This window comes from Squalius cephalus (assembly GCF_949319135.1).
Source record: "Squalius cephalus genome assembly, chromosome: 17".
In the NCBI taxonomy this organism is placed as follows: Eukaryota; Metazoa; Chordata; class Actinopteri; order Cypriniformes; family Leuciscidae; genus Squalius; species Squalius cephalus.
This window is the reverse complement of record NC_137138.1, coordinates 20,781,824-20,805,582: the sequence shown is the minus strand read 5'-3', so window position 1 is coordinate 20,805,582 and position 23,759 is coordinate 20,781,824. Positions and strand designations below refer to the sequence as shown.

At 38.4% G+C, this 23,759-nt stretch overlaps 1 protein-coding gene across 1 annotated transcript in view; it reads left to right on the top strand.

Moving 5' to 3' along the window:
• The window catches only part of col23a1b (collagen type XXIII alpha 1 chain b), a 91,356-nt gene that overhangs the window by 47,759 nt on the left and 19,838 nt on the right, over positions 1-23,759 (top strand). The window contains 3 exon segments of the mRNA XM_079847497.1: positions 16,935-16,972; positions 16,975-16,980; positions 23,050-23,076. Coding sequence (XP_079703623.1) covers positions 16,935-16,972; positions 16,975-16,980; positions 23,050-23,076 — 71 coding nt within the window.

Here is a 23,759-nt window from a genome sequence, read left to right as displayed (position 1 = left end):
TAGCATCAGTGGCATGCTATTGACTACCACAGAAAATAATTTTCAACTAATTTTGTAAAGGCAAAAAAGTGTTCACATAATGGTTGTACGTTTTCCTTATACACTTCCATTGTAAGTGCACAACACATTTTGCTTCTTTGTACAAACTAACATCTAGTTTGGGTGAAATGAAGGAGAATTACTCATCACAGTTTACGATACCTGCAACCCTAGAGAGGATAAGCGGTTTGGGTTTGGAGATTGGATGAATGGATGTTGATGATAAATGTCTTTGTTAATGATAAATTAGAAGAAAAAAAAAAAAAAAAAAAAAAAAAAAAATTATATATATATATTTTTTTTTTTTTTTTTTTTTTTTTTTTTTTTTCTTCATTTATATAGCGCTTTTAACAATGTAGATTGTTTCAAAGCAGCTTTACAGAGATAAGCGTATAATTTAAGGTAACAGAGATTGTTTCGGCTTTACAGCAGAGTTAAGTTATTTCCATCTAAAGTTAGTTTTGATTTATTTGCTTCCGTCGCACTGATCATTTGTTATTAAATTAGGGGCCGCTAAGACGACACCATTCTCTCTACACAGACTTTAAACGCGAACCTGTGAGAAACACTGATGGCGTTCACATGCGCATTTAGAATGGGTTCTATAGTTATGTGCGTTTGAATATATGCAGGTTTGGAATTCCCTACAAGCCAAGCCTAAACAAAGTACTTGTCTTTCCCTATAAATTTTGATAAAGAATTTTATTTTATTTTGTTGCTTTGGGGTAGGAACGCGAAACGGAAAAAAAAAAAAAAAAAAAAAAAAAAAAAAAAAAAAAAAAACACAACTGTTGTTGTTCTGACACTGCAATCCTGCCTCCGTGTATTTTTGATAGCACAAAAGCTACAGGTCATACATACAGTTGTCCTTTGATTCCTTTTAGATAAAAGAGTTCAGTGTACAATGAAAGCCATACTTTTCAGAACTCCTGAGTGAAAAATGTAAACATTTATTTAATCTGACATCAGAAAGATGAAGATAACTGCCCACAATAATTGGCCCCCTTTCTAATAAATGGCAGCCGAACCTGATTTCACCAAAGTAAAACATGTTTCATGTGGAGCAAAATTCCAATTAACCAATTCGATTTGAGGGACAAGTTTACAGTTTATGTCAAGTTTAAGCTTACAACCAGGGATAGGTGCTTCAACATCAGTGTTATTCACCCTCTGATTTTAGGGATAGCTTATGGGTAGGGATATGGTTAGGACTACATTTTCAGACTGGAATGTTGTTTCAGGATCATCAAAATATGTTGACCTAGGAACAAGTCTAACTCGGCTAAATCAAGATGTGCATAAATGGCACATAATACTCTTTTAGATTGATCTGATGTGTGAAATATAGATGATCATCAGGAAAAGGTTATAGTACAAAAATTATATTATTTATTATATATATACACCAGTTACTTCAGGTCCTCAAAGCTGGAGTGCTGATGTCTCACCAGTATCAGCAGGACTGTTCACCGTTTGTATCACTCTGCTTATCTCTGCACATTCTAGATAGGCAGCATTATTTTATATTGTAATACTATTTCACTATATTACAGTTTTTACTGTATTTTTTTTTTTATCAAATGTATGCACCCTTGCTGAGAGACATCTTTCAAAAAAAATCTTAATGACCCAAAACTTTTTTTTTTTTTTTTTTGGCCTGAACTTCTCTTTTTCTATCCAGATTGAATCTGGAGTTCAATATCAATCTTAGAATTATTTTTAAGTATACAGATATGAAATGCCAGGAAAGATGCCAACACCCCATGCCTTTCTTAACCGAGTAACTCATACAGATCAAATTTTTCACTAATACTATAATGATGCACTTCCAAACTTAACTGTGCTCTATGGTGCCAAAGAAAATATGATGTGGTATATGACCAAGCACAGGAGAAGAGAATCAGAGCACTTCTACTGAAAGTGGCTATTTGCTGTTGACTAATAGAAGGGTGCGCTCACTTACTGTTTGAGTTGCTCTCGCATGGCTGAAGTGCTTGAACAAAATGTTCTTAAAACAGCCACTCAGAGATGAATCATAAACAGGGTCTTATTAAAAACAGAGCAACATTAATGATGTGCCGTGGTTTTATGCTTAAGACAGCATTTTATTTTGTCCTTTTTCAAGTAAAAATATTTCAATATCCTTAAATAAACATGTTATCTACAATACAATTAAATACAGTTGTCATAATTAGGTGTAAGGCCGAAAATAAGCCATAATAAATGGCATATAGTACAATTGCATCGGAATAAATTAAAAATAAAAACTTAAAACTAAAATCAGTCATTTTAAATGCTACTAGTGAATTTAGACATAACAACAATAAAATGTACAGTTTCTAAAAGGGATATTTATTTTGAGTTTTGCTTAAGATTATGTTTAACTTGTATATATTATTCATTCGTTTTTAAGTATTACATTTAGGTGAGTGTTAGATGACATCAAAGCTAAACTAATTGCAAAAATTATTAATAAATAATTATTATATTTTTAAATAATTAATAATGTAATAATTTAGCTTAATGTAATAATAATTCTACAGAAGAAAAAAGAGTAATACAGGGTAAGTTAATAATGATCTACTTCTGCGGACTTCTCTATTAATGTGTTGCTCAAATGTTTAGGTCTCCTTTATAGCCTTTCGTCCTCGTGTTGCTTAATATCATCTTCATTTTAAGATTCATGACGTTGTCATATATTAACCCTCTTTATAGTGGTATAACAATAACAATCTTTCATTCCTAATGGAAGGGGAAGAATTACTGAGCTGTCAGCGGGTATTATTCTCAAAGTTATGAGCACTTGGGTTCTTTTGACCTCTTAAGGACAGTCTATGAGAACACAAAACATGTGCACACATCACATACAATATTTATGTGTGCACGTTCACTTCTCTGCATGCATCAAATACACAACAAGTCGTATACTATAACCTTCTTCTGTGCTAGATATCTACATGTGTCCATTTGAAACAGTCCACAAAAGAAGGAGTATTTACATTACATGTATTGTCTGAAGTCTCGATATTGTCTAGAACTCCAGGGGTGCTAAAGCAGAAGACCACAGAAACAGGATATGCAGCGTTCATTTTCCTCTGTGGGCCAGAGATCTGTCTTCACCGACTCATTCTCCACCGTCTCTGCTCTTCTAAACAATGACACCCTCCCTGCTGAGATCTCCTGTGGGCAGCTTTCATATCAGCGTTAGCTGTGTCTGTTCAGCTGGGTGACAGAAATGTCTCAGACTCTGGGGCCGTCCAATGGGAGTGCTGTTTACAGCCTGTGAAAACACCAGGTCGCCACATCTGGAGCCATCTGGAACCTCCCAACCTGGAGATCTCCCCCAGTCTGTCTACATATGCACAGCGTCTGTCTTCTCTAGAGGTCAAGAGGATACATGCAGACCTTACAGTTGTTTCCCAACCTTTTTTTGTCTAATGTACCCCCACACAGCCCTCACAGCTAGCCTTAAAGGAGTAGTTCATCCACAAATTAAATTCTGTCATCATTTTCTCACCCTCATGTTTCTCAGAAAAGAAGATATTCAGTGGGTTTTTTTTGTCCATACAATGAAAACGAATAGTGTCCAATGTTGTTTTGGACCCCAGTGACTCATTGTACGAACGAAAACAGTTGGGTGTAGGAGGGTGAGTAAATGACGGCAAAATTTAAATTTTTGGAAATTGTGGTGCAGGTATGACAACACAACCCGATAGGATTTTCCCATAGGCTTTTGGATTATCGCAAAAAAACAAGCTCTGTGATCAACAAAAGTTTATGATACTTGCCCCGTTTTGTCCATCAAGATAATTTTCAAAGATGAACACAATTTTTATGAATTTTGATGCCTAAATGCAGTCACCCGAAGTAAAAGCTAAAGGTATGCTAATGAACTACACCACAGTCCCACGGCTTCAACGTCACCATCACTAAGCTTCCGACAACTCTTTCAGTTTTTACCTAAAGACTTTTTTCTTAGAATAATTTATAAGAGCACAATTATAAGCATAACAAGGCTGTAAAAGCGAACTGAGTTTACCTATTTTTTCAAGACACATAATATCTTAAAGTCAGAGGGCAGGGTTTTACTCTAGCACTCCTCCTCTCCATCTCTGCTCATAGCAGACTAACGGTTTGAGGGGAGTGGTTAAGCGTTTCCCAACCCAAGCCGTCAAACCTACATCATCAGCCATTCCAGACCGGAAGTAACTTTTCAGACTTTGATTAAAGATTACGATTGACAAACAATTATTTTCTGTGTATTAACTTGCACGGATTAATTTTTCACCACAAGACTAGTAATATGCGCTAACAAAGTAAATAGGGTCAATTTTGATTTCAGTTGGACTTTAAAAAATCACAAGTGGGGTAATACTGAGGTATTTTATGTCGTAGAATAAAATGTGAAAGTGTCTTGAGCTTGTGTTCACTACAGACCTTATTTCAGCCATTTAACCAAAATACCATTCAAAAAACCCATTGACTTTGGGACGATGGAACCGGAAGTGCTAAAATGCTAAATCGTTTCCGCGTTTTGGCCTACAAAGTGATGTCATTCCTGCACCACTCTGTTTCTCAAGAAAGGCTTAACAGCTAATCTATGTATTAATAAAGTACAAAATGCTGTCATGAAACTCTAGATGGTGCTGGCTGATAGGTTCTTATCTCAATCTGCTTAAAATCACATAATTCTCTATAGAGCACAGCTGATTGGTTCCTGCTGCATCAGTAGTCAGTGAGCTCCTTCTGTATAGATCTGCTACAGGTAATTCATGTATATTATATTGTACAGCAGCAGCAGCATGTCTTACTTGTTCACAGCACTGTGTCGTGTATTGGCAGTAGCAAGTCCCGTAATTTCTCTGCAGCAGCAATAACAGCAGCAGCAGCAAAGCAGATATATTTCGACAAGACCATACATATCAACATTGTCATATCCATTACCATGCCAAAAAATCAGAGAATTGTCATGACAGAAATACAATTAAGTCATAATAAGGGATAAGTGCTGCTAAATTATAGTTTGAAAGATTAACTAAAAGTGAGCATTAGAAAAGGGCAAAGGACATTTTATTTATTTTATTTATAATAATTATTTAGCTTAATGTAAATATATTTACAATCAGTATTGGCTGATAACCATTATATTGGTGAACAAAGCAAATTCTAATTATCAGCAAGTACCTGCCACAACCCCTGGTTGGGACTGGTGAGGCCTGCTGTCATCCCTTCTCTCTTTCTCTTCATGCCTGGAGCGCAGGGTTGCAGGAAAGTCTGTCGGCCAGTGGCCAGCATAATGAACAGAGGGAATGTTTTCACAACTGGTGTGCATTTACCCTCACTAGAGGCTTTCTTATATACAACAGCATTATTTTCAGAATAACAAGCTGCCTCTAAGGAACTCACGAACCACATTAGTAAATACAAACGCTGTCCCTGCATTTCCTCGGCTCCGCCATTAAAGTTGGTTTTCAGAAAGAATGCAGCCTTTATAGAGTACCGGAAAAGATTGGTAAGATAAAAGCTATATGATATCATGTTCAATGTCTTTACTGTGTCATGCTGCAGGGGTCTGAATTGTTAAGAAAAAGCAGAGAGCTATGGGAGATTTACAGGGTAGTCAAAGAAAAGGGGGTCCTTATGATAATGAATAGATAAATCAGGTGGGAGTCTGAGGTACCAGCATGCTGTTGCCACTGGTATCAGAGAATAGGCATCTTTTTGTGCCGACAGCTGTTGGCCTCTTGAAAAATTGCATCTCATTCTTAAAGGGATAAAATTATGTCATCATTTACTCACCCTCTTTCCAAACCCACATGCTATTATTTTTCCTAAGTAGAAAGTTTTGAAGCTGCTCTCATAATGCAACTTTAAAGTTTCATTCTTCTTTTCTTTAAGACCCTGGTATATCCTTCATTTCGAACAAAATCAGGCCGAAACTAAGTTTGTTTGGTGTTCATTTTGGGAGTTCGAAACAGCTTGAAAAAAAAAAGAAAAAAAAAAAAAGTTTTACTTCTCATAAAAGTTCTCTCCGCCTGGTAAACACCTTTGTACTACCATTGGTCCGTGGTGATTACGTAATAGAAGAAGCTGCTTGATTTTAAACAATCTATTGTATATAAATAAACGTGACGTGACTTGCTATGATCAGATGCTTTTCTTAAGCTTTATTAAAAAAATGCTTGCTGTTTTCTCAGTTTTGTTGTGTTTATTTTTTTATTGAGAGGAAAGTGCACAGCACATATTTATATATTCATCTAAACACTGCTCTCAGCAGTGTGGGCAGCGTCAGATGTTCGCTAACAGTATATCGCTAGTCATATATTTTTAACTTCGTTTTACCCCTAAGTGAAGAATGAAAAACAACTTTGTTTTGAGAATATCGGGGCCTTTAGTGTATGACATGTTATATCTGTATTTTTGTTTTATTCCTGTAGAATAAATTCCATTTGAATTCAATTTAAGTTGCATGTTAACATGTTAAAGGGTTAGTTCACCCAAAAATGAAAATTATGTCATTAATTACTCACCCTCATGTCGTTCCAAACCCGTAAGACCTTCGTTCATCTTCAGAACACAAATTAATATATTTTTGATGAAATCCGATGGCTCAGGAGGTGCTCCATTGACAGTTATTTAATTAACACTTTGAAGGCTCAAAAAGGTAGGAAAAACATCATTAAAATAGTCCATGTGACTACAGTGGTTCAACCTTAATTATATGAAGTTCACGAGAACACCACGACGAATCCGCGTGTTGATGACGCAGGAGCTGACGTTCTGACATATGACCTACAAGCAGTCTATGAGGAAGACGCACGCGAGGTCACGGGGATGCTCTCGTGAACGCGCGTCGGAGACTGATACAGAAGAGAAGAAATGACTGAATAAAGTCGATATTTAGTTTTTTGCCACACAAAAAGTATTCTCGTCGCTTCATAAAATTAAGGTTGAACCACTGTAGTCACATGGACTATTTTAATGATGTTTTTCCTACCCTTCTGGGCCTTCAAAGTGTTAATTAAATAGCTGTCAATGGAGCCCCTCCTGAGCCATCGAATTTCATAAAAAAAATATCATAATTTGTGTTCCGAAGATGAACGAAGGTCTTATGGGTTTGGAACGACATGAGGGTGAGTAATTACTGACAGAATTTTCATTTTTGGGTGAACTAACCCTTTAAGGTGTGTTGACATTCATCGATTCCCTCATTAATGAACTCATTAATGACAGGAGAGGCCAGAGGTAAATATTATCACTCCATATATAAAATAAATGGATTTTCCTCCTGTATGTGTGTCTGTATAAATTTATGAGAACATTTGGCCAAGCACAGCTCATTCATCATAGGTGTGCTTTTCATGATATCAAGCTCAACAAAAGTTTGTGTTCTCCTCTGCCAAAGAGGTGCCATTCGTAATTTATTTGAGGCTATGATCCTCTGTCTCACTAAAGAAATAGGAGAGAAAAAGATCAGTCTATTCCTCCTCCACCTCCATCTCTCTCATTTTATTTGACAACTTGTTTTGATGCCTTCAGCTGCCTTCAGCTTCAGCCAAAAAAGATTTGGAGCTTCATTAATGAACTTATGAAATATAATTTGATGCATAATGACTTGTCATACTTATTGGACCTTCCAGTAAACGTGACCATAATAAACAGAAAATTAGCTTATTCCCTAAGATGTGTGTACACCTAGACCAGCCCTAATCGTCTGCAAACACGCACATGCCCTAAATGTCCTAATAAATATGCCTTTGATTTAAATAATCTCAAAGGATAACTATACTGCCATGGATTGCTTTAATAAAGGGATATTAAATATAATTTTCTGAAAGAACTAGGTCATGCTTTTCTCAGAAGTTTTATTATTACCTCCTTTGGTTTGAATCTAAATAACAAAATTAAACCTCTTTCCAATGCAATGTATTTGATTACATTCGTACATTAGTTCACCTGTTGATCTTAGCCTTATGTTGTAGTTCTCTCTTGAATTATTATGTGTGAGTTTCATAATGAAGTTTTCACCCCATCAGAGCTTTATGATCACTAAATCAAGAGCATTTACTGTAAACCCAGAGACGCTCATAACTTCCTGCTCAACCTTTGTAGGGGCTCTTTGAAGTGAAACACCGGGGTGTCAGAATCAAATCCTGTTGCTCATCAGCTCAAATGAGCTGTTTATTCCAATCCAATGCCATAAAGCTTAATTTGAATCCAACCTCGGTCCAAATCAGTTATTTAAGCCAAACATAATGTATTCTGTAATACAGATACCATTGTGGTATTTTGGCAACATATTATAAATAGACTTTGTGCCAGAAACCGACACATTTCAGCGCATGCCGTTCGGATTACTACATATTTTGACACTCAGGTTACGTTATTATTAGTAAAGTAAGACCATACTTGTAAATAATGAAGCAGATTTTGTGGTATGATCATGTCTGTGGATCATTATTTTATATTAAACTTCATATTCTGCGTGCGAGTTTAGCCATGCAAACATCTTCTCGTACAGAATAAGTCGGGTTGTGTGTTCCAGTCTGTCATTAGAATTTACTAGCCAAGCGTGACTCAAAAGATCAGGTTGTAAAGCCGTTTGCCGCTCACCTCTCGGGGCCATACGCTAACGATTATGATAAGATTATAACAGCCCGGACTCCTTCCAACCACGTCGGTTATTTGAAACAACGAGCAGAAAATACAGCGTGCTGTTATTCAAAGCCAATCAAGACAGAGAGAGAACAGCAATGTGTTTTTCTGTACTTGGATATTCTGCCCATCAATCTCTCTTGTTTCTGGGTTTAAATACTTGTTAGAGACAGCTGTGAAGGATAAGGTGGCCATTTCAGTTGATCTGCATCTAGTTTTTCAATAATACACTGCTTCAAGAGGAATGATGCCATTTTTGGAAGGCAAATTGATTTGAGGTATTGTTTTCATGTGTTTTACATGAGTTGGTGAAGACTGTTGACTGTTTTCTAGAATTAAGCATGCAATTTTCACCTGGCAAAACCAAGGAAAAAATACCTTACACTTACACTGAAGGTCTATGGTATTTTTGGGCTCTTTTGACTAAAAAAACAACCACAATTGTGCTAAAAACACTCAGAAGACCGCATAACACTGTCCTGAAGCAATGGCGGTGAGTTTTTCACAGGCGAATGCAACTGACATTTTCTTCATAACATGCAAAAATCTTATTTGTGAACCTAATTGTGCTTGATTAGATTTGCTCAGAGTTGTTTAAAAGCATCAGTTCTGTGGTTTGTTTTTTATAACTTCTTAGAGGAGCTCAGGAAAGACTGCACACTATAATCACTTGACTGACTCATTGTTTCAGCTCTTTAACCATGTGTAACTACAGCTGAATAGCTTATATGGATCATATTAAATCAAAGTCAGGACCATGGCTGTTTTGTTATACTGGTTTTTCCCTAGGACGTGGTCCATGCAAAACGTCTGAGCTTTTGATATCCATTTATAACCTCTATAAATAAGAGTCTAGGCAGAGACTTGATTTATTGTCTTTCATCTTGAGAGATGGCTGCCCTGTAGACAGTAGCAGGAAGAGAGGGCTGTGGAGACAGATATCTGCACTAAAGTTTTTCCATACTGCAGAGATACAGCAGATCTCTGGGTTATGGGGGTTCAACATGGGGTTAAAGGCTTGAAGATCAGTTCAGAAATTCATCATAAAAACCAAGCAAATACCAATACACAGTCCGTATTTTTCCCCCCCAAAACATACTGAGATAAGGCCATTATAAGTGCAAAAAAATGACATACTGATAAAGACTTTATGATTGAATAATCTGGTCAAATAAAATATATTTTTTTATAGAACATTATTTTTAAAGGGGAAATGTCGAGTTTGACATGCAAAATTTTCTCTTATTAAAAATTACATTGAAAGCAGGATATTTTAAGATGAAATTGTGGTGACGAACGGGGCATGTACAATGAGTGATATTCATTACATAATGAAAAACATTACAAAAAACATTGTTATAAATATAAAATGAAATGTAAAAATATATTTTTTTATTATTATTTTAAATAAATATTTTTGCTTGTCAAATAATCTGACTAAATTCAGTATCCCATATCAGTAATAAATCATGGGGACACAGTTAACAAAGTCATTGGTTGGTTGTCCGAAGAAAACATCAAATCTTGAATATTTCCAATTGACAGCCAAATCATGCTCACTATTTCATATGTTATAAAGCTTTTAAAGACATCATAATAGTTATAGATGGAGAGATACACCCTAGATATTCCATAGGCTGATCTTTTGAAAGGGATATACAATATATTATTTCTGTTAGGTAGGTGCTTTGAACATCTGCCATTGCCGTTGTATAAATCTTAAGTCTTCTATTCTTTGCAGATAGGCCTAACGGTTAATTTAGTCACGGTTTTCATCCCAGTCTTTGATCTTTGTTTAACTTTATTTTTTGAGAAATATGCTTTTGAATCAGTTGCTGTGATCTTTATTCCTAGTAGGCCAAGAATAGCATGTTTGGAAAAGCGTAATGTACTATTCTCACAAATGTTTCAATATATAGCAGGACTTGGATAGTATTTAAAGTATGTACATTTTCTGTAGCTGTTTGTTTGTTTTACTAGTGTAACTACAAAAATAGTTTAATATTTAAGTGTTAAAAGCACATCTATGTAGCGATTGAGACTCTTGGTTGGTGTTGGCGGCAGGGTCTGAAGCGGAGCCTTGATATCCTAAGATGTGGATCAGCCGTCTTCATCTCAGTCTGGTCTGAATTTGATCTCAGGTGGGTGGGTGAGTAACGAGGGGGCAATTAACGGCTTTTCCTCCCTCTTTTCACACCCTTTCTGCCAAATTAGCCTGTTCTCTGGTGTTAAAAATTAAAGTTTTAACATATAACACCTGTTCAATTAATGCCCAAGGAATTCAGAATAAAAGACCCCAATAATTACACACTCTCAGGCAGCTCCTAATACAACACTGATGGAGGACCGGAGCCCTTATCCAAGCACCTGACAATACTTTGCAATCAAAGTGTTAAGGAATTAATTAACGTTAGGTCTTTTTGAAAGCTAGGTGTAAATGTTATCAAGGGCTCATTCCTTTTTAAGTACATTCATGTTGGTCTAAAAGCATTCTCAAAGGAAATGTCTTCCATGAACATTCCGGATTTCATTAACTTGCTGCTTGTAAAATTACTAGTTGTCGTTGAAGGATATGTGAATGACCCTATTGATTTGTGTGTGTGATGAGATCCACAGTCAAATATTAACACTAAAGATCCAATTCAGGTTCATTGTTATCATTTCACTTAATGAAACAAATTCGGACTCTGTGTGTTTGGTGGTCAGTTTTACATCATTACACCTGTAGGTGGCCAAAAGTTCAATTTGTTCAAAAACACTGATTCATTTAGAAATTAAACAAATTTGGCTGCATCCGAAACCTGAAAAATGCTGCCTCCGGAGGCAGCATACGGAGGTAGGAAGGCAACAAGACCCGCCTGAATCCAATGATCGATGATCTCTCATCGATTTTTTTGAGGCAGCATAGGCTGCGTTTACACTTGGCATTAACATGCGATCACCGTGATCCGATCAAGCAGATCAGATCATAAGCCAATCAGGACACGGTGCGTTTACACCTGTCCACATCAAGTGGCTTCTGTATCTGGATAACAGATAGGATCTCGCATTCCCGTGGAAAATAAAGAAAAGATAAAAAAGGATGGCTCCGAAGCAAAGTCGACCTGAAGTGGTGGCTTTTCTTTTAAAAACAGTTTTCACTAGGGGAACATTTTACAAATCTCGCAAAATGAGGAGGATGAGGAGGATGCAAGTACTAATAATGTGGATAGATGCCGTAATGGAAACGGTACAGAGAAACGTATGCGTCCGAGAACGTTGCCAGCTGTGGTGGGAAAAATGCACGTTCTTTACAGAAAATGAATGGTTCTGCAACTTTCAGGTGCGAAGGCAAACATTTTAGTATATTTGCGATGTACTTCACACTCGACTGTATCGTAAAACCACACAGCTACGTGCAGAAATTCCTGGAGAGAGGAGGGGGAATAATGACAATGGGTGGGGTTTTGTGTGACGTCCACCTGTGAATGCAGACAAGAAGTGTTTACATTACACTGAGATCCGATCACAATGCGTCCTCGACTACCTCCGAACCTGGACACGCTGATCGGATAACATTCCCATCAGAAGCACGTTTACACTTGTCTTTTCAATGTGTATGTGGACAACATCCGGATACAGGTCGCATGTTAATGCCAAGTGTAAAAGCAGCCATAGATGTATCTGTTGCTGCCTATGATATCCCACAATCCTGTGCAGTTCATTTCGTGACATTTGAACTAAATAATAAATACTGTATGATGTCTGAAAGTTGCGGTTGGTGCTCAGTTTGTTTGTTTTTGTATGTTTTTGGACTTTTTTGAACTTTTTCCACTTTTGTATTGCAGTAAATAAATTTCTGCCAGAAAGACTCGGGAGAATAAATACTGTGACAATTATACATTTATTGACATCCCAGCAAGCAATAAAGTTCTTTGCCGTAGGCCCCGTCTGTAGCTCGCAATCTGAGGGTCCGGACTGTGCATATCCTGCCTGAAGACAAAGGCAGGGGCGCAGCCGACCCCCTGTGAGGTATAGGAAGGGACCATCCTGGTGGTGGTGGTGGTGAGGATGGAGGGAGGGATCCATCTTGGAGGTGGTGGAGGTGGTGGTGGTGGTGGGGGGGGGGGGGGGGTGGTGGAGGTGAATGGAAGCATCAGCATCTGCGAACTCAAACGTGTGTAAGTACCAATCTTTTATACCACGAGTATTAGAATGTGATTGGATAGATGAGAAGGTAAAGTGACGCAACAATTGAGTCTTCCTGGCAGAACTTATGCTAAAGCTTTCATATTTGTTTAGTTATCACCAAAGCTCTATTTTGTTGTAGATCATTAAAACCGTTATGCTGCCTCAGAAGTCTGTCCGAAATCAGTTTCATCTGGTACTTTTGTGCGCAGATGCTGCCTGCAAAGTCATTGCAGTTAACCGGTTAGGGCAGCAAGGCAATAAGTCAGCTGCCTAAGCTTTCGGACGTAGCCATCGTCTTTATGGGTGCGTCTTTGAATCATTCACTCAACTGATTTCAACTGAAACACTCAAGTTTACTCGATAATGTCCACTATGGTTTTGGAGACCAATAGAAATGGCTGCCCCCTCAGATAGTGCACTATGGGTATAGGGGGCGATTTCAGACACAGCATTTGATTCATTCACTCAACCGATTTGTTCAACAACACTGACTCATTCAGGAATGAAACACCACTACTGCGTGTTGCTCGGAAACACAACAGTTGATTCTTCTTTGACTTTGGTTGGACTTTTATCCCTGGCAGAGCAAAACTGACAAAGTGCCTTGCAATATTGCATATAAAATGCAAGTTTCTTGATTTATTTGTTTGTTTATTGAAATGCTTTATAAAAGCAGTCATATAAAAGCATATACCATGCTGTTGGTTTTAATTCAGAACAGTACCATTCTTGCTAGTGTTATATTGCTTAGATAAATCCTAACATATATCTTGATGTAGTCTGGGTTTAGATAAAGCCCCATTTGGTTGCTAATACAGGGGCCTGTCACGAGCTTGCCAATGTGACAGAAGCGTGAGGAGGCTTTTTAGGGATTTTTACTGACTCTCAAGTATTTTATCACACTTCTTTAGATACGAGCATACTGAAAATGATTTACCTCAACAGCATTGAATTGGAATTTGTAAGCTATAATTGTTTATTTTGAGATGTTTCAATTTTTACTTTGTTTTGCTAATGCAGTTGATAGGCATTATGGTGGTTTCAATTAGGAGAACAGGAAGTAAACTCTACCTCCAAACATATTTGGCCAGGGTAATTTCAACAGTTAAAGATGCATAAGCTTAAAAGTGCCGACCCAGCTTTTCCCTGTGATAAATCTCCCACACCCATCTCATGCCCTGTGGAGGGGAGCCGATGTTTATGCAAGACATTATAAGGGTGTTGGTATAGATTACTACAGATCGTAGAGCAGAGTGTGCAAAATGTCTTCCATATGATATCCACATATTCTAAAGACATTATGTCTGTCAATCATTCAGCTCATGAAAATTTTCACACGAACCACCATTTCCATTTTTGTGTGAGCCCCTCAAATAATAACTAGCACGAGTTTGCATGGTTGCAACATGGTTGCAAACTTTCAGACTTTAATAGAGTAATACAATCAAGTTTTATGCAAGTAATAAATGATAAATGAATCTCATATGCCTCAACTTTTAACACAGGTCCTGTTGCAAAAGTTTCCTCAGAGGCTGGGGTGGAAGTATGTCTTTTTCTTACAAATAAAAGCTTGTGTGCATTAGAATAATATAATTTTAGTAAAGGAACAATGTGTACAGTATCGTCTAGGGGACAACATGTTTATTGCACCCAGTTGTTTGGCAAATCGAGAAATGCCGAACTTCACTTAACACTAACTTGATCAATTTGATGCATACCATGCCAGTGGAGAAAATGAAACCAGAAGGTCCCAGAAGAGTTCTGCGCATGTAAATGAGACACAACGCATCTATGAAAAGGCCAGAAATAACACACACACACATACACACACACACACAGCTGGATAATGGACACAGGTGAATTTTGATCCACTGTTTCTTCTTGATGTGTACTGATTCTTTAATTTTCAGCATGATTTAAGTTTTTTGACTTATAGTTCATGACAGCTCTCGGACAGATTGGCATGGGAATGGGAATGGATATGGAAATGTTAAACTATTTGGTATTTGCAGAATACATCTGCTATGCTGCTGCTGCTGCAGCAGAGCAAGTACAGGCATTGTTGTGAGCATGCAAGACATGTTGCTGCTTCTGCATGTAACATGCATGAAATAACTCCTCTTAGCAGATCTATACAGGTGGAGCTGTGAAAGGAGTAGGGTTTCTGGAAGCGCGTTGCAGGTTGCTAACATCAACTACCGGTAATTGTTTTGAATGTTGAGCCGCAGCTCATTGGCCGCTGATGCAACAGCAACCAATCAGCTATGTAGATGACGATACGATTGCTACCAAATGAGTTAAATACCTATCAGCCTGCACCATCTAGAGTTTCATGCCAGAACTAGGTAATGCAAATATGTTTTTTCAGCAGATGTGGAATTTAACTAAAATTGTGGAATAGAACTAAAATGACCAAAAATATGGACTCCATGCTGGTTTTTGAATTTAGGAGATCATGATTCACAGCTGTGATACAATATATACTGCACAAACTTAGCGTTGAAAAAACCTATGTGAAAAACCACAAACTTTTTCAATAGCGTTGAAAAACCTTTTTCAATGAGATTATTATTAAATGATCTCAAATTAATCAAAAACAAATTCCAAAAGCAAAATTAATCAAAGCAAATTATCTAGCTAATCATTGTGTTCTAGTGGTGGCATCTTAAATTATGAATTTATATTGTCTAGAGCTTGTCTAGTTGTACTTTAGAAACTTCAAGCTTCTTCTGCCAACTTCAACCTTCCTCCTCTTCTCTTGTATATTTCTGTTAGTCTACTTTGTGAGAAGTCATTGTGTTTGTTTGACTGGACCCATGTGAAGTCATTTTTGGCAGCTATTGTGCTGCAGAAGGGGACTGCAAAGATTTTCTTTCCTTGTCTGTCGCAAAGCTACTTTTCCCACCTCTCTTATCTGGGGGGTGGACACTCCTGGGGAAGTTTCCACCAAAATTATCACCCCAGCTTGTGGAAAAGGATGTGTTCCTCTCACATTGGGGAGGGGATCAGTGATATCTGCACAGGCTGTTGTTAAGAACACGAGTTTACATCACATATACAGCTTAAGGTGCCGTCACATTTTCCGTTGCTCTGTGAAATTTCTCCATGGATCTCAAGCTGTCTGGCGGACATCTCGGCATGGATGAAGGAACATCACCTGCAGCTCAACCTGGCAAAGACTGAGCTTCTCGTCCTCCCTGCCAATCCGTCTCTACAGCACGACTTCACCATCCAGCTAGATTCAGCATCAATCACCCCATCAAGGTCGGTCAGAAATCTTGGAGTAATATTGGATGACCAGCTGACCTTCACAGACCAAATTACAAAGACAGTTCGATCATGCAGGTTTGCACTGCACAACATCAGGAAGATCAGGCCTTTCCTAACTGAGCATGCAACACAACTTCTCGTCCAGGCCCTGGCCATTTCTAGGCTTGATTACTGCAATGCTCTTCTGGCTGGACTTCCATCATGTGTAACTAAACCTCTACAAATGATTCAGAATGCTGCAGCCCGTCTTGTCTTCAACGAGCCCAAAAGGCCCCACGTCACTCCTCAGTTCATCTCTCTGCACTGGCTACCACTCGCTGCTCGCATCAAGTTCAAGGCAGTGATGCTTGCTTACAGATCTATCACAGGCTCAGCTCCCTCCTACTTTCACTCACTCCTAATAGTCTACATCCCTACCAGAAGCCTACAATCAGTCAATGAGCGACGTCTCGTGGTACCATCACAGAGAGCCACAAAATCACTTTCCAGAACATTCTCATTCACGGTTCCATGCCGGTGGAATGCTCTCCCCACCCTCATCTGGAATGTAGCGGATAGTAGCGCACAACTGGAAGATCAGCGCTCATTCACTAGGATCATATTACTTCTTACTTATTTTTTACGTTTACACATGCAAGTAGTTCTTATGTTCATATATTTGAGTGATTATTGTCATGTAGGCAGGATTTTTCTTCTTTCCCACAAAAAAACAAACAAAACAAAAACATTGTATCTCATTTGATTGGGTGCCACATTTCAGTCAGTGCCACATTTCACCCTTTGTTACCCTCTGTTCACAGGTCCTCCAGGAAAACGGGGAAGAAAAGGAAACCCTGGTGAGTACCTGTACATTACACACACATTTGCACACATCTCATAGTTTTAAAACGACCTGAACCTAAGCTAGAATTACAGCAAAACAAATGTTAAGCGATTTTCAGCTGTTCTCCAGGAGAAAGGATCAGGATCCTCTCATGTGTTCCAGACCTTTCGTTCTTCATGTCATGTTTGATTTGTGTTTCTTTGAGGAACCATTGAACAGATGTAAATGCCCGTAAATATTATGCGGTTTGAAAAAGATATTTTTTCTTTGGTAGTCTAGGTGACGTTTCTATCATATTGATCAGTGGGGGTCGAAGAGAGACGTTCTCCTCGTCATCAGTCATTTTCCCAGCATGCTGTTTGTTTTACTGCTGATCTCTTAACCTCAGAAACCTGAGAGGGCTTTGAAGTTGATAACACCATGTTCCAGCAGGCAAAAATGATTATAATTATGATGTAGCTGCATATGTAGTGCTTAACCCCAACAGAAATCAATGCCTTTCAGTCAGCCTGCAGCCCAATTTGGTATTAGTAGTCAAGGCCGTGTACTCTCTACCAGATTCCCCAGAAGAAGAAAAAAATCACTAAAGTATTTTAAATAATCCCTGTACTTGTACAGAGATTACCCACATTTGCAGTGGCCATGGACCCTGATGTATTTTGTTAATAGACATTTAAGATATAGTTTTCGACCTGTCAAAGAAAATGAATTGTGGTCCAGTAAATTTTTCAGTGCAGCTCTTTGTGTAGCTTTCTGTACTGTGGAAGTATAAATATCCTTCCCATGATAATAGAGCCATAAAATACTAATCAAGTAAATCTACTTAGGAGCAGCCCTGCACTCAATATACATCTAGTGACACATAATATGTCACTAGCAAGGTGTACCTAATAAAGTGGCCAGTGAGAGTATCTGGCCACTTTATTAGGTACACCTTGCTAGTACCGGGTTGGACCTCCTTTTGCCTTCAGAACTGCCCTAATTCTTCATGGCATAGATTCAACAAAGTGCTTGAAACACTTCAAAGATTTTGGTTCATATTGATATGATTGCATCACACAGTTGCTGCAGATTTGTCGGCTGCAAATCAATGATGTGAATATCTCGTTCCACCACATCCCAAATATACTCTATTGGGTTGAGATCTGGTGACTGTGGAGGCCATTTGAGTAAATTGAACTCATTGTCATGTTCAAGAAACCAGTTTGAGATGATTTGAGCTTTGTGACATGGCATGTTATCCTGGTGAAGGAGCCATCAGAAGATGGGTACACTGTGGTTATAAAGGGATAGACATGGTCAGCAACAATACTCAAGTTGGCTGTGGTGTTTAAACGATGCTCAATTGTTACAAAGATGCCCAAAGTGTGCCAAAAAAAAAAAACACCCCACACATTACAGCACCAGCAGCAGCCTTGATACAAGACAGGATAGATTAATGCTTTCATGTTGTTTATGCCAGATTCTGACCCTACCATCTGAATGTCGCAGCAGAAGTCAAGACTCATCAGAACAGGCAACTTTTTTTTCAGTCTTCTATTGTCCAATTTTGGTGGGCCTGTGTGAATTGTAGCCTCAGTTTTCTGTTCTTATCTGGCAGGAGTGGCACCCGGTGTGTCTTCTGCTGCTGTAGCCCATCTACTTCAAGGTTCGACATGTTGTGTGTTCAAAGATTCTTTTCTGCAGACCTTGGTTGTAACATGTGGTTATTTAAATCACTGTTGCATTTCTATCAGCTCGAACCAGTCTGGCCATTCTCCTCTGACCTCTGGCATCAACAAGGCATTTTTGCCCACAGATCTGACGCTCACTGGAGATTTTCTCATTTTCTAACCATTCTCTGTAAACCCTAGAGATGGTTGTGCCTGAAAATCCCAGCAGCTCATCTGGCACCAACAACCATGTCACATTCAGGGCCCTATCTTGCACCCAGCGCAATTGACTTTGTACACCGACGCATGTATCATTTCTATTTTGCACCCGCGCACAGCGGACTTTTCCCTCCACAGACGCACGTCGGTAAATTAGGAAATTAACTTGCGCTCCCAGGGGCGGTTCAGCGCAAAGAGGAGGTGTGTTCCGGCGCAAACGTTCCCTGGTGCTATTTTGCAGGTTTAGAAAACAATTCCGCCACTGACCAGGAAAAACCTAGTCTAAAGTCAGTGGCACATTGCGCATGTTATTCATATGCTATTTTAAGGGCGCATGCTTGGCCATAATCAATGTAGCATGTTCACAACGCGCATGCACTTTATAATAGCAATCCGCCATGGAACAAACGCGCCTGCTCTTAAAGGGAATGTGAGACGTCACTCTGATTGGTTTATTTCACGTTACGCCCAAACCACACCTATGAATAATGAAGCTACTTCAGACCAACCCATTTTAGATTTGCGTTTTTAGAGTTATTTATCCCGCCGGTATAATAGCAACAGCGCCCAAGACCCGCCCACAAAGTTACTTGCGTTTTACGCTTGATACTTGCGTTTCAGATCGTTAAAATAGGGCCCTCAAAGTCACTTAAATCACCTTTCTTGCCCATTCTGATGCTCAGTTTGAACTTTAGCAGATTGTTTTGACCATGTCTACATGCCTAAATGCATTGAGTTGCCATGTGATTGGCTGATTAGATATTTAACAAGCAGTTGAACAGGTGTACCTAATAAAGTGGCCGGTTAAAATAACATGGTATCATGTTAATCAAATCTATTTTTGGTCTATTATTTTCATTATTATTATTGTTATTATATCATGCTGCTTGGTAAGCTAAACAACTAGCTTGGTGAATTTATGTTGGGCTTATTTATGATAGATAAATAATCAGCCTTGTTTTATGAAGTAGCCAAGTATAAATTGCCATCCAAGAAAAAACAGCTTCCTGAAGTTCTTTCCTTCTGGGAGGTCCTTTTCTGCTCCTACCTGGAGTTATGAACATATAATCGAATTCAGGACATGTAATTGTTTTTGCAAACCTGGCTTGAACACTCCTTTACACTTGCAAAATGTTTTGTTCAGCTCTGTTTACTGATAGCTCTGGTCAATTAAATGGCTTTTATAGTCCCTTGTATGCGATATAAAGTGAATTGTTCTGTATCTGGAAACCTTATGCGTAATGCAACGGCCAATTTCGGATTAATTCTTGGTTGGGTGGTGGCAGTAAATAAGGGAGATGTTTTTCTCTGCCCTGGGGCTGCTGCTCTGGTGGTCCAGTACATTCGGTGGCAGGCTCAATATGTTCGTCTTCAGTTTTATTGTCGTGTTCATGTACAGTAAATTATGATGCAAGATGAGTGCTAATGGACCAAATTCATCACATCATGCTTAGCATGCGGACCCTGGAAGTGATCTCAAAGCAGAGATGATGCGCTAACTGTGTCTTTGTTCTGAGTGTGATGACTTTGGCGGCTGATGGGAGGACTAACAACCTCCAAAACACACAGCCTGGTGTCCATAAAAAGCTCCTTTCTTGCCGCAGGACTCTGGGTGACCTAAACTTGACACAGTGGGAATCTCCTTTCCTCTGTTCACCATGACAGAGACGGGTCAAATCTCCCACATGGCCATGTGACTGAAAGCACTCTTATCACCACAGCCATTTGTAGGAGTTATCGCTTGTTTACTTGGCTCTCTGATCCGAGGCAGATCTGGATCCTCCCAGCACCGTCTGTGTCTCCGGATCTATTCGGTGTCACATTCCACTCCCTATCACATCCCTCAGGCATCAGAGCAGAGACATGCCAATGACTGTCTTGTGCATTATGTTCATTGTGCTGACCAAAAGCGAGGAAAGATGTGCAGCAGAGGAAATAGCAACCCAGATGTCTACTTATGATGCTTTTGACACTTCTTAAAGGGTTACTGCAGGATCTTGACCTATTCACGAACCCCTGCACATTTTCCATTGAGAGCATGATTCAGCTTTCACTGGTATACCGCATGATTTTGCATAGCTGAAATAATTCGCCATTAAATCAAAATCATAGATGTGAACATAAATGTGAACTTCTTATTACACAAGAATGTTTTTTTGGACACCAGGATCATTCCCACACTACTGGAATGTTTCGGATTTCTTTCTTGCCTGAAATCATTAAGGATTCTCCAGATTCACAGACTGTTGAAATCTATTACGCTTGCACCAAATGAGCGCCATTAAACATGTATTTCTGTAGACATTTTGGCCTTCTAAGTGCAAAATATCTGGTAACGCGGAGCCTCCCACTATGTGCAGTTATTCTTTTTCAGCTCAGAAGACTTAATGGAGTTCTCGGCTATGTTTCATTTTAGTGTCAACTTTGTCTTAGATGTTTCTCATAAAATTCCCTTGCAAAAATAAAGCTCGACACAAATGAGACAACTGTTCACATACGGCAGGAGTACAGAGCTATAAAATGAGCTGCTCTGAAAACTGGATCTTAGAAGAATTTATTGAATTAAGCTTGAGTTAATATTGAAAACGAAGTCTTTATATCGCAGACTTTGGTATTTTGCAAACCTGGGCATGATTTAAGACATTGTTTATACCTCTTATGAAACTAAAGACTCTCGTCTGAGATGAAGTATTGAACGTTATTGTTTTGAATTTGACTGGGACATTTAAAGGGATAGTTCACCCCAAATCTGAAAATTTTGTCATCATTTACTCACCCTCAAGTTGTTCCAAACCTGTATGATTTTCATTCTTCTACTGAACACAAAATATTTGTTTGAAGCAGAAAAAAATCAACTCATAGAGGTTTGGTACAACTTGAGGGTGAGTATATTATGACAGAATTTAATTTTTTGGGTGAACTAACGCTTTAAATGTGCCACCGAGGTAAAGTTCTCTACCAAGCTAACATAGATGACATTTTGTCAAAATTTTGAGAATGATTTGGAGGTCTTAGAAACATCAACAACATGTTTTTCACTATAAGCCTGTTATACTGTTTGTTTCATAGTTATAATATATATATATATTCAAATATTTGTCAACTTTGAGCCCATTCAAATATTTTATGTTGAGCCCTGCACTTCTAATTTTTCTTTCCTCTAGGCAGTGCTTAGAGCTGTCCACCCATTCACTTTTTTTTTTTTAATCACACACAGACTTTTGCCAAATCTGGAGTTGCTCAAAAGTGGAAAAGAAACAAGGGTCTATTTATATCTGTGCCGCCATCCTTTGATTGATCAATGCTATGAGCCAGAACCAGGTTTCTGTGTGTGCAGATATACAGTATAAATGTGTATGTGCGCACTGACCTCATTGACTCTGGCATCTAAAGAGATATGCTCACATTGACTTCATGTCGACAGAAATGAGACAACATATTAATCATTGTATAATTTTTTTCTATAGGATTAATGTCCTGCACACAGTATTTCATGACGCTTACTCTTCAGCGCAACAAATAGTTGTGACTTGCATACAACTGTTTGTCTTTCTCTGTTTCAGGAACTCCAGTAAGTACCCCGTTATCACTGAGGCTTTAATTCAGAACAAATGTGAGTTGGTCTGGAGTTGGGCAGATACAGCATGGCATGATCCGTGTTGGCTTTGCAACCTTGATATAGACTGCAAAATGAGGTGAGATAAGAGGGAAGGGAGGATATATGCTCCAGGAGACAGTTTCTGAATTGATCCCACTCCATTTTTCACTGTCTGGCATCCATCCTGACCGCCTGTATCCTAATAACTAGACGTGCCTTTAAAAATCCAACAGCTGATACAAATCTATTCGTGCCTTCGCACAGAATGCATAGTAAACACTAGTACATGTTCAAGTGTGTATGTGTGCAATCCTCCCTATCATACTAACACTGTAGCAGCAACAACAATCTTTTATTGTTTTGGTTGCGTCATATTTCTCAACATGAGCAGAAAGCCACAGTAATAAAGGAGAAGAGAGAATAAATATGCATGGTTGCCCCAAACACGTTCCATTTTTTATGAGCTATTTGTCACATAAGTAGTGTTTTTGTATTGCAAACACACTGTTAAAGACAACAATGCAGTATGGAGCACTTTTTACTTGTAGCATATTTGGGGGTTTGGGATGTGAACAATTTTTTAATGGTTTAATTGTAATGTTTTTTTCTTCAATAAATCACAGGGCACTCCAGGACGAGATGGCTACCCGGTAATTGTCACTCTGGTTATACACTGATCACATCTGCTCTAACCACAGGCACACACAGTACTTGAGGACTCATTCAGACCTCAGCTTACAGGCAGTGTTAAGTGTCGCAGTGCACCACCTGCTGGACATATTAGAAATTTCACAAAAATATCCAAACAAGGTTTTTAGTTTAAAGGTCAATAACATTCATCAAATGAAGTTAAACATCTGATTTATCGCATGCATAAACCTGTTGATGCCATTTGGGTTGGGTTTAAAATTTCTGATACGATCTATTATTTCTCTAATCGCCAAGAAGCTTGTCCTTGGCTTTCATTTTGAGGAAAACAGGTTTGTTGGAGTTAGATGGGGCAAAATACATCAAGATATTTTTTTTTCACAAAGGTTTTCATATGGTATATAATGGGACCTATAGAATTGTATGCATATACAATGTATTACTATCCATCTATATGCATAACCTACCTATTAAACATGAACCTCAAACTTCAGAAAGATTAGTTCAATTGAATTGTACTTAGTAATATCAAATAAGCTAATTTAATCACATCAAATCTGATTTGAATAAAGTTATTATTATATAACAATGGTTATTCTCAAATGTAGTTATCAACCTCTACGCCTACACAAATCTTACAGAACAGAGAACTATTGTTCTTTCCAATAGTTTTGCTTTTAAAAGA